This window comes from Mustela lutreola, chromosome 2 (assembly GCF_030435805.1).
Source record: "Mustela lutreola isolate mMusLut2 chromosome 2, mMusLut2.pri, whole genome shotgun sequence".
NCBI classification, from domain to species: domain Eukaryota; kingdom Metazoa; phylum Chordata; class Mammalia; order Carnivora; family Mustelidae; genus Mustela; species Mustela lutreola.
In genome coordinates this window covers 31,840,921-31,858,038 of record NC_081291.1, presented here as the reverse complement: position 1 = coordinate 31,858,038, position 17,118 = coordinate 31,840,921, and the positions used below count along the sequence as shown (strand labels likewise).

General features: G+C 43.0%; 1 protein-coding gene across 4 annotated transcripts in view; it reads right to left on the bottom strand.

The window, feature by feature from the left end:
• Nucleotides 1-5,053: 5,053 nt before the first annotated feature.
• SYNPR (synaptoporin) overlaps nucleotides 5,054-17,118 on the bottom strand; it is a 320,804-nt gene continuing 308,739 nt past the window's right edge. For all 4 annotated transcript variants that reach the window (XM_059161412.1, XM_059161410.1, XM_059161414.1 and 1 more), the window contains 2 exons: nucleotides 13,161-13,352; nucleotides 5,054-6,772 (listed from right to left, as the gene is read on the bottom strand). In XM_059161412.1, coding sequence (XP_059017395.1) covers nucleotides 6,515-6,772; nucleotides 13,161-13,352 — 450 coding nt within the window. In that variant the 3' untranslated portion in view covers nucleotides 5,054-6,514. The remainder of the gene's footprint in view (nucleotides 6,773-13,160; nucleotides 13,353-17,118) is intronic.

The window sequence follows — 17,118 nt, the reverse complement described above, 5'->3', positions numbered from 1 at the left end:
TTGTTAAAATTCTCCATAGCACACCAGGAGCTACACTTAGGTTTTTGTTGCTTGTTGGCTTGTTTTCTTGCTTGAGCAGAGCTCAGTGAAGTAAGGCCAGTTACCAGAGAGTGGTCATGTTTATTAAACCATATTTTTAGGCCAAGAAAAACTGTCATTTCCATTTCACTTCATAACTGTACTCTCAAACATGTGTGCCCCTTCAAGTCTGAGAAGTCCTCGATTCTGAATGCTAGAATCAATCTTGGCAGCCTAAAAATGCATGGGAATTTATTCTCCCTCTTGTAGGAATAGAATGCAGAGTAAAGACCTGCGGTGGAGTGATGGCTGAGGGTCAGCTAGGTCAGCGGGTCAGATGGTCAGGAAAGAGCTCGGCGGCCCTGAAGGCAGCCCTTGACTGACGGTTCTGTCCTGATCTTTCCCTTTCTGGCTAGTTCTTGCTCTTCAGAAAAGGTCATTATCTGAGACAAGCCCCAAGAGCCTCTGCTCTGTGCTGCTTAAGACTCTCTTGTCTCCGGGCTCCTTCTTCACTGATCACTTTACCTCGTCCTGTGACTCCTGCAAGGAAACACCTTTGCCTTTGTCTTCACTCAGGCATTTGCTGGGAGCTGTTGTGTCGACTTACAGGAACACAAGGCCAAGGGGCGTGAGAGGGACCCTGGGTGTTTGATCGACTGTCTCCATTTGATCCTGGGTCTGAGTTTTCAACCGTGGTGCCTGGCTAAGGACCTCTCCCCTTTCCCAAACAAGGACCCTAACTCTGACCTTGGTACTGCCTCTGTGAAGACCTGGTTTCTGCTTCCTGTTGTGTGTTGTGTTGTGCGTGTGGCCTGGGCTGGGGGGTGGGGGTTTTCCCCTGATCTTCTGAGATCTTCTGTGATCTTTCACGGTAGTCAAGTCTCTCAGGCCGGGCTTCCTTGGGGCTTGGTCCTGGATCTCCTCCACACCGAGGCCAAGGGGATGTCTGAGTTGTCAGGGGAGATGTGGTCCATCGTGCTCCCTAGTGCTGGGCTGGGGACCGGCCTTAAACTCCAAGCATCGTGTGATCCTGTGGAGCCCAGTTTCAGACACCTAGGCACAGGTGAGAAGAGAACCCGGAAGCCGGACTGCCCAGACACCGGTGATGCTAGAACCCTTGCCTCGAGCACACAGTCACCTTTTCCAGCCGCTCAGCCAAAGCCTAGGACATGAATGAGTTCGATAACAATATTCTTTCTCCATGTCCAGGGTGTGACATCATCTAATTTCCTTGCCTGAATGCTTGGGATATTTGATGATGATTACATTAAATGAGATTGGAAACACAGGAGGAACAGACTTTGGGGCAAAGATCGTGGTCAGTGTGGCGTATGCTGAGTTTAACGAGGGCCTGGGCCCCCTGGTTCAGAAGTCCAGTATGGGAGATGGAGGATTTTTTTTCCCTTCTATAAGATCAGGGGAAGCTCTTGCACTTTGGTCAAAAATTCATCAGACTTTTCACTGCCCCTAAAATGGAACTAGGTTGTTTATTACTTACTGGGGCCTGGGGCAGGGGTGCAGAGGGGGATAGTGGGTGTGACGGATAGTCCTTAGCATGAGGCACAGGTATGGGCTTCAGGTGATCCTGGATCATGACCTGGCGATGGTGCAGTTTGCAAACAGGGTGATAAAGCTCATAAGAAAGCGTACGCTGAAATGAGCCAGTGAGGGCCAAGGTCTGCAGGCCCCACAGTGCAGGGAACCCCTTCTGTGTGGGCACAGGGGGGGCTATTAGTAAATATGCTGGAAACTTTCTTCAAGAGAAATAAGATTCTTTACCCTCTCTGGCTAGTCACTATGTTATATCACCTAGATTGCATATTTTATGAAAAACCTCTAACATGATGACTTGCATAATTGTATTTGTATTTGTTCAACAAATATTTATTAAGTACCTGGTATGTTCCAGGCCCTCTTCCAGGTGCTGAGAATACAGGTGTGTACCTTTTAGTCAAGTCCCAGCCCTTCGTGGAATTTATATTTGAGTAGGAGAGAGATGCAGAACAGGTAAATAAATGAATACATCATGTAATTTCAGGTCTCTCTCTAATCTCTCCCATTGGACTATGAGTACATGGAGGGAAGAACTGTGTTTATCCAGCTGTTTCTCCAGCCATGTGTTGGACTGAATGAATGTTCAGTACCACCAGGAGCCCATCAGTAAACACTACATTTTAATTTTCTGGCGCACCTCAGTGTAAGGGCTGTCGTAACCATGGGCTACCTGACCAGGAACATTATCAAAAGTTGATGTCTCAAAATATGAACATTGAAAAGCTATCAGGTGCCACACCTTAGTGAAAGAGTCTGGGTCATATTCTCACAGAAAAGTTAGTGCTCTTGATGAAAGGAACTATCAATTTGAATCATCATTACCAGCCACTGAGCACTCTGATTAGGCGAAGCTGCTAGGAAATTTACTTACCTTATGGGGAGGATAGTGTGGTAGGCAGAATAATGGCCCGGCCTCCAAATGCCCAGAACCTGTCCATACCTTAATCCCAGGAAACTACGGGTACCTTAGGTTATTAAGGCAAAGGAGCACTAAGATTGCTGATGGAAATAAGGTTGCTAGTCTGTTGACTTTAAAGCCAGGAGATGATTCTGCCTCAAAGTCAATACAAAGATCCTTAAAAGTGCAAGATCGAGAGCGTGATGCCATGAGAGGAGAACGTGGCCTGCTGTTGCTGGCTTTGAAGATGGAGCCAGAAGGTCAGGGGTCATGAACACAGGTAGCTTCCAGATGCTGGCAATGGCCTCCGGAAGGGAACGAGCCCTGCCAACTCCTTAGTTTTAGCCTAGAGAGACCTATGTTGGATTTATATCCTACAGAACTTCAAGATAATACCTTTTTGTTGTTCAAGCCACCAAGTGCGTGTTCCTTAACTTCGGCAGTCAGAGAAACTGACAGAGGTAGATACCGCGATCTCACATCATGTGGATAAGGTGTCCGAGGCTCAGAGATACCGAGTACTTTTACAGGATCACACAACCTGGCCCCCGTGATGGAATCCAGATTTGCATTCGGGTCTCCTGTGAGACCACGCTTGTCCTCTGCTGCTAGGATGATCAGTTAGCACTGATAAAGCCAGTGACACATCTGAACATGCAACCCAGCTCTCAGCTCCCAAGACATGGATCCGGACCTCGGGTCTCCTCGGAGTCTGTCGTTCATGTTGAGAAATGCAGTCCTCATATGTGTGTGGAGTCTCCATGCTAAGTTTGGTGCAAACACATATCATTAATAGATATGAAATTTTAAGATGGTCTAGGAGCCCCAAGAAAGCAGGATTAACAAAGGACTTGTAAAAAGAGGGGTGACCTTGGAGATCAGTCAGAACAGACTCCACTGTCTGAAGACACCAGAGGAGAAAATATTCTGGAGAAATGTCAGTTCACAGAAAAGAAGAGAAAATATTTTAAGTAAGACAAACTGCTGTGTTTGCATTTTGGTTTTTTGGTGTGTGTTCACCAAAGCGTCATGAAAGCAAGTAATGGGTCACATGAGGCTGTTTCTGGTGAGTAAGGAGATGACTTTAAGGTCCTATGAGCCGGTGTGTCTAGCTCAAGTCAGTTAGACCCTCTTAGGCTGCAAAAGGGCAGATAATCAAAATAGGAAAAAAGAGCAGTGGTTCAAAGATAGATCCTTTCTCAGCCTTTGGGTTGTGGCTTTAGAAAAGTCCGAGGCCTTTGAGAAGGGATCAGGGAAGAACTAAGAGAGTCATGTAAATGGCAGCACAGGGGGTTCTAACCCAGGCAAGCGCGATCTCAGGCCCCACCTGTTCCCCCTGGATGCACTGCTTCCTTCCAAGGAAAGGTCAGGAAGGGAAAGTCACACGCCAAGATACATCTAGGAGCAGGGAAGCTTTAATTTCCGGTTAGGTCTAGTGTGGGCACCGGGACCTAGGCTCTCCTGCTACACTGATTCTCCCCTTCTGAAAAGGCTGGGTCTACCGCTTTTTTTTCTTGAAGCCAGAAGGAATCAAACCAGCTTAGTGAGATCCCATTTGGATTGCGGGAGCATTTAATTGTAAATCTGCCGCGGACTGTGGAAGCTTATCTCTATCTGGACCAGGACAGGCGGTGCTTTCCATAGATCAGAGCGCCAGGGTTGACTGCCGGCTCCGGGAGTTTCTCCGCTTTGGGGAGTCCACGACAGTATAGGAAGCAGAGGTCTCATGCTCCTCCTGGAGCGCTGAAAGAAGCAGTCACATCAGACACTGTCCCAGGAAATGAGAGGTCCCTCTTCCCATAGCCAGCCTGCTGCCTTGAAGATGTCAGCAGTCAAGGTCTGTGCCTGGGGTCCTTTATTCTTGTCCTCCTGCAGTCTACCTTCTACCCGGCAGCCCCTAGAACTTTCCAAAATGCTGATCTCATTGTGTCTCTCCTCTGCTTTAAATCTACTAATGCATTCCCTTAGCATTTCTGGGATAAAGACAGAATTCCCATTTGTGGCCACCTGACAGCCCCCCCACCCCGCCCCCGCAACCTGCCAACTCCCCTGGCCAAAGCCCCCCTCGCTCACTCTACTCAGGCAACTAGACCCGGCCATCCTGTCTCCCACCATCTGAGTGCTTTGCAAGGCAACTCTCTGCCTGGGATACTCTTCCCTGCCTCTCTGTCTGTGTGAAACCCGGGCCAGGCCTCCAGTCTTCAGCACCCCTCCCTCTAACTAGCTCAAGCCCCCTGGATAAACGTTCTTTCTCGTGGACTCCTCTGTCTCTCCATGTTGCACACAGAGTAGGTGGGGTGTGATTATTTTCATGCCTGCCTCTCTTAATGGAGTGTAACCTTCTCAAATGTGAGGCATATTTCTGTTTTTTTTTCTTACTCTCACACCCTAGTCTTTTGTATAGCAGTGGGTGCAGAGAGGGTCCTAAAGTGGGAGAAGCACCAAACAAACAACCCGGGGCTTGGAAGCAAGGGCAGGGGGAGAGATGGGAAACACGGCGCATTTGTACCTTGTATAAAGGTATTGTTAAATTCATTGTTAAAGCGAACCGGGTTCTACTGCAATTCTGCACTACCCAGCCAGCACTGGAAGCAATAACTTTATTAAGGTCAAATAGATATCACAATACAGATTTATCCAACAGGATCCAGAAACTGGTTACAGATATCATCTAAGAAACACGGCTGTTTTGTGCTACAATGCTTCCAACGTCACAGATCACACAGAGTTTATACATTGATAACAACTTTTATCTGGAAATACAGATCCATGGTTTGCCCTCATTGTTGGGTCTTGATATTTCAGTTGAGTTAAAACAAAGAGGCGAAGATTGGCATTTTCTTGATAATGAATAAATTCTGAGAAATATTTCATGAGAACCCTCTTTGGGATCAGAGTTGCTCACAGAAGTCATTTCTAATTTATGGGTAACTCTCAAACCAGAATTAGTAATTAGTAAGTTAAGCCATGACTGGAGAATTTTTAATAATTGGATCAAGGAACATATTAACTTTATAAATAAATAGGATTTAAAAGTTTAGCTGTAGTGTAGGTTCTACAGAATGTCTTTTATAAATTAATATGTCGACACAATAGCTTCTCGACTATGGTGTCTGATACCTGCATCTCTATTATTCTAAGAAAACACACTCCATAAACAGAAACAGTTGTTGGGCCCATTATTCATGGTCCTTAGGATAAGAGCCACAAAACACCATAGAAAGTTACAAGAATGTAAATATTTAGCTAAACAACTGAATAAATATTGGGCAGTTGCCATATATAACACTGCATATCGACTAATAGGGAAAAAAAAAGTCCTAAACCTCAGTTACAATGCATTCAGAATTGGGCAAAGCCAAAGAGACAAATTTGCAAGTATACAAAGTAATGAATATATTTCTTTAAACCTCCATTTAACAAATTCATGGTGCAGACTGGAAAATTTTCATAAATACAGTTCAAATGTTCATTTTGTGAGCAAATGCTTATTCATGCACTACATCATATGAGCACTGATTGATTCATCAAGTTAAAAAAAAAAAACAACAGAGTAATTGTCTGAAACAAATACTTAGAGACTCACAGTCCTACAGGGTCTGCAACCAAACACAGTAACACATGCACGTGTGATACACCAAGCTGTCTTATAGAAATCATTAAAACGTCTTTTGCATCAAAACGCATTGGGAAACTCAGTGCTATATAATTTACTTTATGCATAATACATACTAGAGACTTTTAAGCTACAAAATGCTTCTACTATCTCAACACACCTACAAAACGACCATAAAAGTATCTGTGTATATAACAAGGTACTTTCCAATTAGGCATCTATGATGAATAATGTATCTCTTCACATCGTCTCCTCTCTAAGTACCATTTATCATGACCCAGGCCTTTCTGCCTTAATGAGGACTCCAGCTCTCTGATTTACGTTCAACACCCTCTGCATTAATAATTGATTGAAACTCTTATAAAATTCTTCTGCCACTGGGATGGAAGGTGGTGAGGCTAGCGCCAGAAGAATGCAAATATGACCTCTTAAATCTGATTGGTAAAAGAAGCCGGGCCACTGGACTGTTGGCCAAACTCATCTGAGGACGGCCCCAGGCTTGCCTGCCGCCCATACCCACCACTTGAACCATAGCTGTCTTGGTTGTACCCGCCATGGTTATAGCTGCCCGAGTGCTTCTCCATTGGGTCGGAGAGATATCTCTGTCCCGAAGAATGCCAGCCGGTCTCCTTGAAAACAAACCAGATGTTTCCAGCCCAGAGGATAAAGTTCAAGAACCCAAAGACCTAAAGGAGAATCAGAGCAGGTGAGTTGAAAGATGGAAATGCAAGAAAAATCTGAATTTCAGAACACTCCTTCATGACACGTAAGGCTACCTTTCGTTCAAGATTGAGATCGCTTCTAATTTTTCATTTCGATCTGCTATTTCATGTAGAATATCTGACCTTTATTGAATGCTTACCTCATGTTCGGCACTGTAAAGGGTTTAGTGTATATCGATTCATTTATTCTGAGAAGAAGGTGCTCGATTATATCCATATTAAAGATGTGAAGACTGAGGTTCAGGACAAGAATCTTGTTCAAGGTCACATGACTTGCTAAGTAGTAGAGAAGAGTCAAGTCCTGTTCTGTCTGACTCCATCGTTTGAGCCCTTACTTAAGCATTACTATCTCTCCAAGTGAGGTATTCGTCACTGTGTAAGAGGTCTTCGAGGGGTACAGAGTAGAGAATTTTCATTTTAATGATAGTGCGTTAATTTACAAGGTCACCTTCCTGTTATGGCTAGAGATCCTACTCTTCCCGCTCTTGTAGTGCTACAAAACATGAGTCAACTCAAAGACAGAGAAGTATGGAGGAAGCACTCTTACAGGTGGTATGCAGGTGAGCACACATATGATGGTGCACACGAAGGTTGTGACTTTGAATAGTTGAACTTTCTGTGCCTTTCACATTCAGAAATGAATGTTGAAACTGGACGATAAGTGAAATGCAGGTTTCCGAGAAGTAGGAGATATTTTCCCAAGACCTGGATGTATAGCTTTCCCATAGAAATTCTTCTGACTCTCCAAAAGGGCATTGTTGGTAAGTTCAAGGATCAGGTGTTGCCTCCCCAGCCCCTGTGTTTGTTGGAAGCAGAACTGTTTTCCTGGTGCAGGAGGCCCCAAACAGAACAGTTGTTCCCCCGCCTTTTCCCCGGGGGCAGTGGAACTGACCTGGGAACTAACCATGAGTGGTCTATTTTAACAGCGCCCTACTGGAGACAGACAACAGGATGATATAAAGCTGTGAGGACATTAAGGTATATTTCGTAGCCACTCAGTGTGACAATCACCAATCAAAATGGACTTGGGCCACCACCATAGCTCTGGAATTTGGGAGCTGGAAGTCCCCTGCTGGGCCAGAATTTATCCCTTGGTTGCTGGATGGTAGAATGGTGCCCGGTGGGAGGCTAATGTAGTCAAGATGAGGTGCCTTGGGGCCTTGGAGTAGGGGATTTTCACCAAAGTATTTGCATATTTTAGCTGCGGGTTGATCAGGACATGCTACCTGAATGTCAACTTGGGAGTCATCCCGTGGGTTTTGAAATCAGGATTGCCTAAACTCTACACTTTCTTGCTCTGTGATCTTGGACAAGGCAATTAGCCTCTGGAACTCAGCATTCCCACTCCCCCACCCCCAAACTTAGATGGAACAAAGACAATTATTCCTGACTTGGGTGACAGTTGTAAGGATTAAAGAGAACATGTGTAAAGCAGCCGGATGGTGCTGGACACACTAGAAAATGCTTACTGACTGCTAAGCTATGCACTGAATACTTTCCCCAGTATTTCCATGACTTGTATTCAGCTGGCTCTTTGGCTGCACCATAAGCTGACGTGGGACTTTGACAATAGGGGATGTGGGCAGCCCAAGCAATACTTAGGCCCTCATGGGATTTAAAAGACTGGTTTATCCCTTCCTCCTTCTCTTCCATTCCACCCTCTTCTTTTCCTCTAATGTTAACTGACATTTGTTTACCATTATTTTATGCCGGGCTCCTGGCTCCTTGCTGAGGGAGACACAAAGCATAAATAAGGTACTCACAGCCTAACAGCTATGTGATCAAAACAACATAGGTAATCACCAATGAAACGGCTACCTGCATGCGGGAACTTTCATCCGGGTGTATAGTAACTAGGATATTTTCTAGCTAGGGGAGATCTTGATTAAGCTCGATCTTTGCAAATATATGTCAATATGATTAGAAAAAATTATCAAGGAATCTTTTGGCCACAATCGGCAAACTGTGGAGAGAGCCAAGATGCCCTTGAACAGACGAATGGATAAAGAAGATGTGGTCCATATATACAAATGGGAGTATTACATCTCCATCAAAAAGGATGAATACCCAACTTTTATATCAACATGGACGAGACTGGAGGAGATTATGCTGAGTGAAATAAGTCAAGCAGAGAGAGTCAATTATCATACAGTTTCACTTACTTGTGGAGCATAAGGAATAACATGGAGGACATAGGGAGAAGGAAAAGCAAAGTGAATTGGGGGAAATTGGAGGGGGAGACAAAGCATGAGAGACTGTGGACTCTGAGAAACAAAGGGTTTTGGAGGGGAGGGAGGTGGGGGATGGGTGAGCCTTGTAGTAGGTATTAAGGAGGGCACATATTGCATGGAGCACTGGGTGTGGTGCATAAGCAATGAATCTTGGAACACTGAAAAAATAAAAAAAAAATTAAAAAAGGGAATCTTTCCAGATATGAAGAGATGGCTTTGCCGAGAGCTGTCACTTCATATTTCTTATTCCTTGATTTCTCCCTTTTGCTTGCTGCTACTTGGTTTCCAAGAAAGTTATGCTCAAGAAGAATCTAGAAATCAGGGACATGCAACTTAAAAGTGAGAACATAAGCAAGGTGTCCCCATGCATCGGGAGAGGCGATGTCTTATTCCATTGTCATCACATTGATATTGCAGACTCATGGCGGGCACATGGCAGAGGCTCATGGGCCTTCTAATCCTTTCTTGCCATTTTGTTGCAACTGAAATTGGAGTAAGGATTTTGATTCAAGCTTAGATGTGGGGACAACGGAAGGAGAGACCTCAAGAAATCGTGCATAAAGAATGAGGAGATGAGATCTAGATTAGCCGAGAAGATACGTCAAGTTTGCATATAATAAAGCCAGAGAAGCGGAAGTAGAAATTATGGATGGAAATTATGCTCAGGGAATCTTTGAAAGAAAAGTTGAGAGAGAGAGAGAAACAAACATTCCTTTCCCCTACCCCGTTCTTTGGGTTCTAACATGATCTGACGCTTAGGAAAATGAAGGTATTGGAGAGGCAGGCTTTGTTGACACTTACTGGACATCTGCCCTAGGCTGGGCACTGTGCTAAGTATTTATCATCTATCATCTCATCGAACAACAGTTTTGTGAGGTATGGTTGATAATAGCCCCATTTTATAGATAAAGAAATGAAGGTGTAGGGACCGGAATTAATTCGTCCAAGGGCAGTCCATTATTGAATGGTGGAGATTCAAACCCTAGCAGACTAACTCCAGTGCTATGCCTTTAGCCGTTTCGAGTGGCAACAGCATTTGCGGACTTGGCTCTGGCCTGGCAATACTGTCATGACTTGGGAAGTCTTATGTAGATCCCCTCACCACAGCTCCCTGCGTTTGAAATATCTGCATAGCTCCCTTCCTAATTGTGTTAGTGGGAAATCATAGATGCCAAAATGCTTTGGAGAAAGTAAATTTGTTACCCTGGTAGAGATATCACTGCTGTTGCTGAACCACTTACTCGTAGAGGTCAGCCCTTGTGGTGCATCTGGCTCTTCCTCCAAAGCCTACATGCCCCTAGTTGGCAAGCTGGTTGGGTTCTGGGAGCCATATTTTCTCTGCACCATTTCCCCAATCCCCAGTCAAGGTGGATATCTGACCGGAAATGAGCTCATGAGATTCTCTCTGCCGGAAATGTGGGATTAAACCTGAGTGATTTTAGTTCAATCCAAGATGTTCCTTTGAAAAGGAACATAGGGGCACCTGGGTGGCTCAGTCAGTTGAGTGTCCAACTCTTCGTCATGATCTCAGGTCATGATCTCAGGGTTGTGAGATCAAACCCTGCATAGGGCTAGATGGTCAGCCAGCAATCTTGAGATTCCCTCTCTCCCTCTCCTTCTGCCCCTCCCCTGTTCGCTCTCTTTCTGTCTCAAATAAATAAATAAATCTTAAAAAAAAAAAAAAGATAAAAGTAAGTATAAACTCAGAACCCGTGGGATGACTATCTTCTTTTGTGTGGACAGGAAGAAGAAAAAAAATGCATCTGTAAAGAGACAGTGATCTAACTGACATCCAGAAAGAAAGAGCTAAAGGGTGAAGGATGGGAACTGTCCAGTTTCCTGCCGATCCTCCAGTTTCTGGCCCCGGGATTCTGCCCTTAGAAGACACGTTTCGAGTGTCTTTCTAACTACTTTTACTTCCTGTGAAAAGCTAGCTCAATAGGTTTTGAAGCCAAATGAGTTTGTAATGAAAAAAAAAAAAAATCACAGCATTTGGCAGATAAATATTCTTTTCCTCTGCTTTTGGTAATAGAAATTTTATTTCCCTCGCAAAGCCCAGTTGCAGTCAAGTGGTGTGAGCTGGGTGCTGGAACTTGGAATCGGGAGCAGAGTATGCAAGATCAGACACCACATCACGCCCGGAACCTTGACCTTGCTCTAGATACTGCTTTTTGTAGAGCCTGTTTCATCAGTTTCATCAGTCTTCTGAGCTACTTCATACCCTTCCGAAGATTTCTTTTTTTCCTGATGAGGTTCATCAGAGTCCGTTTCTATTAGTTGCAACCCAGAATTCCAGCACCTACGGGCACTGGTACAGAGTGGGATGCAGAGAACAGACATTAGGGACAGGCAGATGGTTTTTTGTTAGCTAATGTGGACTGAATTTCCTGCCACTAGGACCCTTAACTGATGTAGATCCATAATGACAATAGCAGCAGACCCGTCCTCTCTCAGAGAACATGCGATGTGGTTTCCATCCTTTCTCCTTTTGATTTTTTAAAAAATTTAGGTTTTAAAAGATTTTATTTATTTCTTGGAGAGGCAGAGAGCACAAGTGGGAAGGGAGGTGGAAGGGGAAGCAGGCTCCCTGGTGAGCAGGGAGTCCGATGTGGGACTTGATCCCAGGACCCCAGGATCATGACCTGAGCCAAAGGCAGATGCTTAACTGACTGAGCTACCCAGGTGCCCCTCACTTTTTGATTAAAAAAACATTTAATTACATATTTTATTTGAAAATGTTATATATATATGTACATGTAGAATTTGGTGGGTATATTTTTTTCTCTTTTTATTTGAGTGTGATTGGCACACAACACGGATGGACCTAGAGGGTATTATGCTAAGTGAAATCAGTCAAGCAGAGAAAGGCAAATATCTCTTTTTGATTTTAGGAGACACCTCACATTGTTTCCCATTCAAAATTCCCATTGCTTAGTCTAAAACGTGTTAGAGACATCAGAGGTGGAATTAAATAGACCATGAGGGATGTCATAATGTATTAGAAGATTGATTAGTCATTGAACAAACACATTGGGTGATTTTTCTCTTTGTTCTTTTAGATTTTGAGATCCAGATTACAATAACCTTCATTCAGCGCTGCCTAGAAAGACCCTGCAGAAGCTGGGGAATATCCTTCCATGCATTCAGCAGTGGTGTGACCGGCAGTGAGCAAAAATCACGGTGAGACCCTCGAACACACTTTCATTCCACGTTTCCTCTCTCACCAAGGCAGGATCCACCATCAAATCATCAGGAAATGATTAGCAACCCTTTTCCCCCATCTTAATTGCCTTCTCAGATTAAATTTCAGAAAGCTGTAAAACATAAGCTAACCTTGAAGCCAAGATCATTATTTTTAGGGATTGCTAAAGAATGTTTTTCCTTCTGCAAACACTGTCGGGTCTTCCATTCTTCCGTAACGACGGCTTTTTGCGGCCATTATAGCTTCTGTCTTTCTTAGATGCAGTTTCTTTCTTTACAAGAACACAAGCATCCAATTTAGCTGCCCTGTTATCTGCCAGATTTTTCTATCTTTTTGTGAGAGCTATACATTTGATAATATTTGACTTTGTTCAACTAATTTAGTTCAGCTTTTCCAAAGTTACCAGGCAATTAAAGCGGGAACATGGAGGAGATAAAAAAAAAAAAAAAATGACTGTGAAAAAACTACCGTAACTGTTTAAGTATTTTTTATACTATGCAGTTTTTCTTGCATCCTACCAGGTCTGTGTGTTTTTTTTCTCCAGACAATCAACCAGATGTATTCTAGCTATGTTCAGTTTGAACAATGTTTTCTTCCCAGGAGACCTCTCTGCCATCAAATATTCCTTTTAACTTCTGGCAGGTTTCAGCCTTAAAGTTCAGATTTTATATCTGCTTCTGGCTTAGAATTTTGACTTGACTCTCATCCAAGCAGCAGCTGCCAATACCTGCTGGGTTCTTATTAAGACTCCATAATTGGCGGCATTAAAGCCAGTGGGTTCTGACAATAGAAAACTTGATGACCAGAGGATCACCTTGCACAGGGAGCAAAATATCACCCTTTACATTGGCCTATGTTTTTTCTATTCCCTTGAATGGCAAACAAAGTTTTGGGAGGTAAAGCAGAGATGGAAACATACCACGGAGGTGTTTAGGCTGGACATGACAGGGCTGTGGACAGCCATACATTTGTTGGACTGCTGTTTGCAAGCGGACATCAGTAACAAGACTTCCTTGGGATCCGTCGCGACCTTGACATCAGACAGTCCTTTCGCCCAAGCTGATGAACCCACCAACCACAAGAACGAAAAGACTACGGTGACGATGAAGTCCTACAGAAACAAAGAGAGAAAACAGTAAAAGTGTGAATTTTAGAAAAGAAATGGTTACTTTATTAAAAAAAAAAAAAGAAATGGTTACTTTATGCAACAATGTGGCTTGCCTTTCAGAAAATTCCCGGATCCCAGAGCACTGGAACCAAGGAGAAGTTGAAAAATAAATAAAAGAAAGTTCTGTGACATTATATGTATATGTGTATAAAATAAATAATGGGACAGGGGATGATCGAGCGGCTTGTCTAGATGCCCACAGATAATTAGTAATGTGTCAGCAGTCACAACTGGCCAGCCAATCCCTAAGCCCATGACCTTAGCCACTATGTGATGATGACTGCAAATGGAGAGATTTGCTGATTGTTGAAGACTCCTAGATATTCATTCATTTTTTTAAAAATCATTTAACAAACTTATATGTCACCTAGTGTATGCTTGGGACTGTGCTAAGTGGGAAGTATTATTAGCCATACTGTTTTGAATGCTTTTTTATGGGCAAGGATAATTTTATATAATTTTTATATTAAATTATCCTTACAAACATCATGTTAGACAGTATTTTTAATACCAGTTTTAAAGATGAGGAAATCAAAGGGATAAGGTAACATAGAGAAAGGGACAGAGCCAGAATTCAAATCCAGATCTGTCTGACTTAGAAAAGCATCTGCTATGATTACAGAGGAAAGAAGTTTCTTTTTTCACATGAAACAACAACTCTACAATGTAAGAGGATGAATATTTTAAAGAAACATTCTGAGCTTCTGGGCTACTTCTCATATCCTCCATCATGACTCAGAGAGGGTGGGGGATGGGAGTCACTGTCCAAGTCAGAAGCAGACCATGTTCTAACATAGACAGTTTTACTGTATTTATTTATAGATTATTTACAGATTTACTGTATTTATGCTTGACTAAAATAAAAATGTTGTGTCCTTCTTACCCAGTATATGAAAAACACTGACCTGGCAAGGAAAAGAGTATATTTGCTATACCAACAGAAAGATTTCTTTTTCTATTCTAAATGAAAAGCCTGTCAAGTAGAAAACTTGCTCTGTGTCTCTTTCCTACACAATGGCGTGGCACATCTGACTTGTTCTGGTTAGTTTCCCCTCATGACATGACTGAATTACTTTTCATCAAGATTCTAGGATTGACACCATGGAAATTCTTACACTGTAAGGATGCTGTTTTGGACGGTTATATGTTAGGTCTGACTTCTGTGGAGAATGTTCTAGACTGTCCACTTCTCAGAGTGGCTGAATCCTCTGAGAAATGGCTACCTTTTCATCCACAGGCTGCTGCAAATTACGTGACTTGACGGTTGAACGTTTCATGGTGGCTCTAGAAAGTTCACAACTTTCTCTTAACTGACCCATAGGGTTTTTATCGTATGGGTATTTTAGCCTTATTCCCAGCCTGCTTTTATATGCTCACCCTTCTTTTCCCCTCTCCTTTTTAATTAATTCCAGTTTGTGTTCCATATATCCATGTAAGCTATCTTAAGTTGTTTCTGGAATATGGTGGTAGAAACAGACAAATACAATATCTACAGCAATCAATAAGAACATTTGGAATCAAGAGACTCAAGTGTTTTGAGTCTGAATTACAAGCTGGAGGAATGGCTAACAAATAAATAAGCCAGGTCGACTCTGTCGAACACAAATTCAGGTTCATGTTCATTCTGGTAGCTTCTTTATTCATGCATGCATTCAATCAGTCCTTCCTGAGGAATGTGCCAGGTACTGAGCACAGTCTTAAGAGAGAATTAAGAAAAGGCAAAATACGAACCCTTCTCTTGCTGGTACATATTTGTTAGGGGCTATAGACACCCGATCGTTCCCAGTTATGAGAGAGTAGCTGTCATGGTCTATGCTCATTGTAATTAAAAATAGACTTGAGAGAATGGTGGTAGGGAGGGGAAACAAGAACAGAGACATGTGACGACGTCTCCAGTGGAAATTGGAGAAAATAATATAAAAACTTTTAGACTTGTTGATAATAGTAAGAATAGCTAACATTTATGGGGCATTTCTTTCTTTCTTTCTTTTTTTTTTTTTTTTTAAAGATTTTATTTATTTATTTGACAGAGAGAGATGACAAGCAGGCAGAGAGGCAGGCAGAGAGAGAGGAAGGGAAGCAGGCTCCCCGCTGAGCAGAGAGCCCGATGCAGGGCTCGATCCCAGGAATCTGAGATCATGACCCGAGCCGAAGGCAGAAGCTTAACCCACTGAGCCACCCAGGTACCCCTATGGAGCACTTCTTATGTGTGAAGTATTATCCCAAGTTTACATGAATTAACTCCTGACAACAACACTGTGAAACAGATGCTAATCCAGTCCCTATTTAACAGTTGGGGAAACTGAGGCATTCAGTAAACTGAGGGGTTCAGTAAAATTGCTCAGAGTAAGGAGTTAGTAAGTACTGGAGCCAGGAATGGAAGCCTGGCCAGCTGCTTCTGGCACCTGGGAGCTTGACTGGTCTCTACTTCCCCTCATGTTCACTTGAAGGAATAATTGATCTTCTTACTTAAAACAAGTACACTAAAAAGTTCAAAAGCTGGACCTGAAGTCCTGCTTAATTTAGATATGACAAATAGTAACAAGTCATTTTCCACAAACTTCATGATTAAAGTCAAGGATCCTTGAGAGTGAAAAAAATGGGTTGTACTTGGGAGTGTACCCAAAATTTTACCCCTAGTACCACTTTACAAAGAGACATCAATATATCACATTACAGTATCTTCTGTACGAGCTAATGGCTCAGAGTCTGCCGTCAGATAGACCTGGGGCTGAATCCTGACCCTGCTAGTCATTAATGGTGTTCTTGGGCACTTTGCTAGGATGACTTGAAGCTGCAGATTAGTTCACTGTAAAATGGGACAATAACAGTATCTTCTCATAAGATGATTGTGAGCGGTGAAAATATACTTTTTTTCGTTTGCCTGCTTCTCCCAGGTAGAGGTCAGCTCCATGAGGGCAAGAACAGTCTACTTTGCTCGTTGCTGAATCTTGGCCCAAGAGTTGCCATCAACACTTACTGAAAGAAGGAAGGAAGGAAGAAATATACAAAATTGTCCCGCTTTGATAAGACATTTACATTTATGTATGTAACACTGTGTAAGAGTTTACCAAGTGGTGCTCGTAGGATTAGAGATGACTTTTATTTTGTTTTATGTAAGCTTATGCATTTAAAAAAAATATTTATGTATGTATTTTAGAGAGAGTGGGAGAGAGCATGAATGGGAGGGACAGAGGGAGAGAGAGAGACTCTCAAGCAGACACCGCACTGAGCCCGATGTGGGGTTCCAATCTCATGACCCTGAGATCAGGACCCCAACCAGAACAGGAATCAGATGCTTAACTGTGTGCGCCGTCCAGGGGTCCCTAAGCTTGTGTATATTTAAACATACCCTACTTTAAGTTAGACCAAATAAAAATAATGTGGCGATGTAATCAAGATATTGACTGACTGAATTTCAGATGGCTCTGTTTGTCCTGACAACAGCATCGGGATTTATATAATCAGACCAAATCATAAATGTCATTAGAATTGAGAGTTTCGCAGCAAAGGGTTTCAGAAAGCAGTCTCAAGTGCCAGGTGTTCCACAACTAAGCAAAGTGTGAAGATGAGATTTTGTAAAAAGTTCTAGATAAAGAAGATATTAGCCTGAACTTTTTAAACCTTTGGCTTCTGCATGGAGCCTGAGTTAGAACCTGCTTGCCGGGAGCGCCGTATGGGAGCAAATCCTTGACCCCTATGCTCCTCT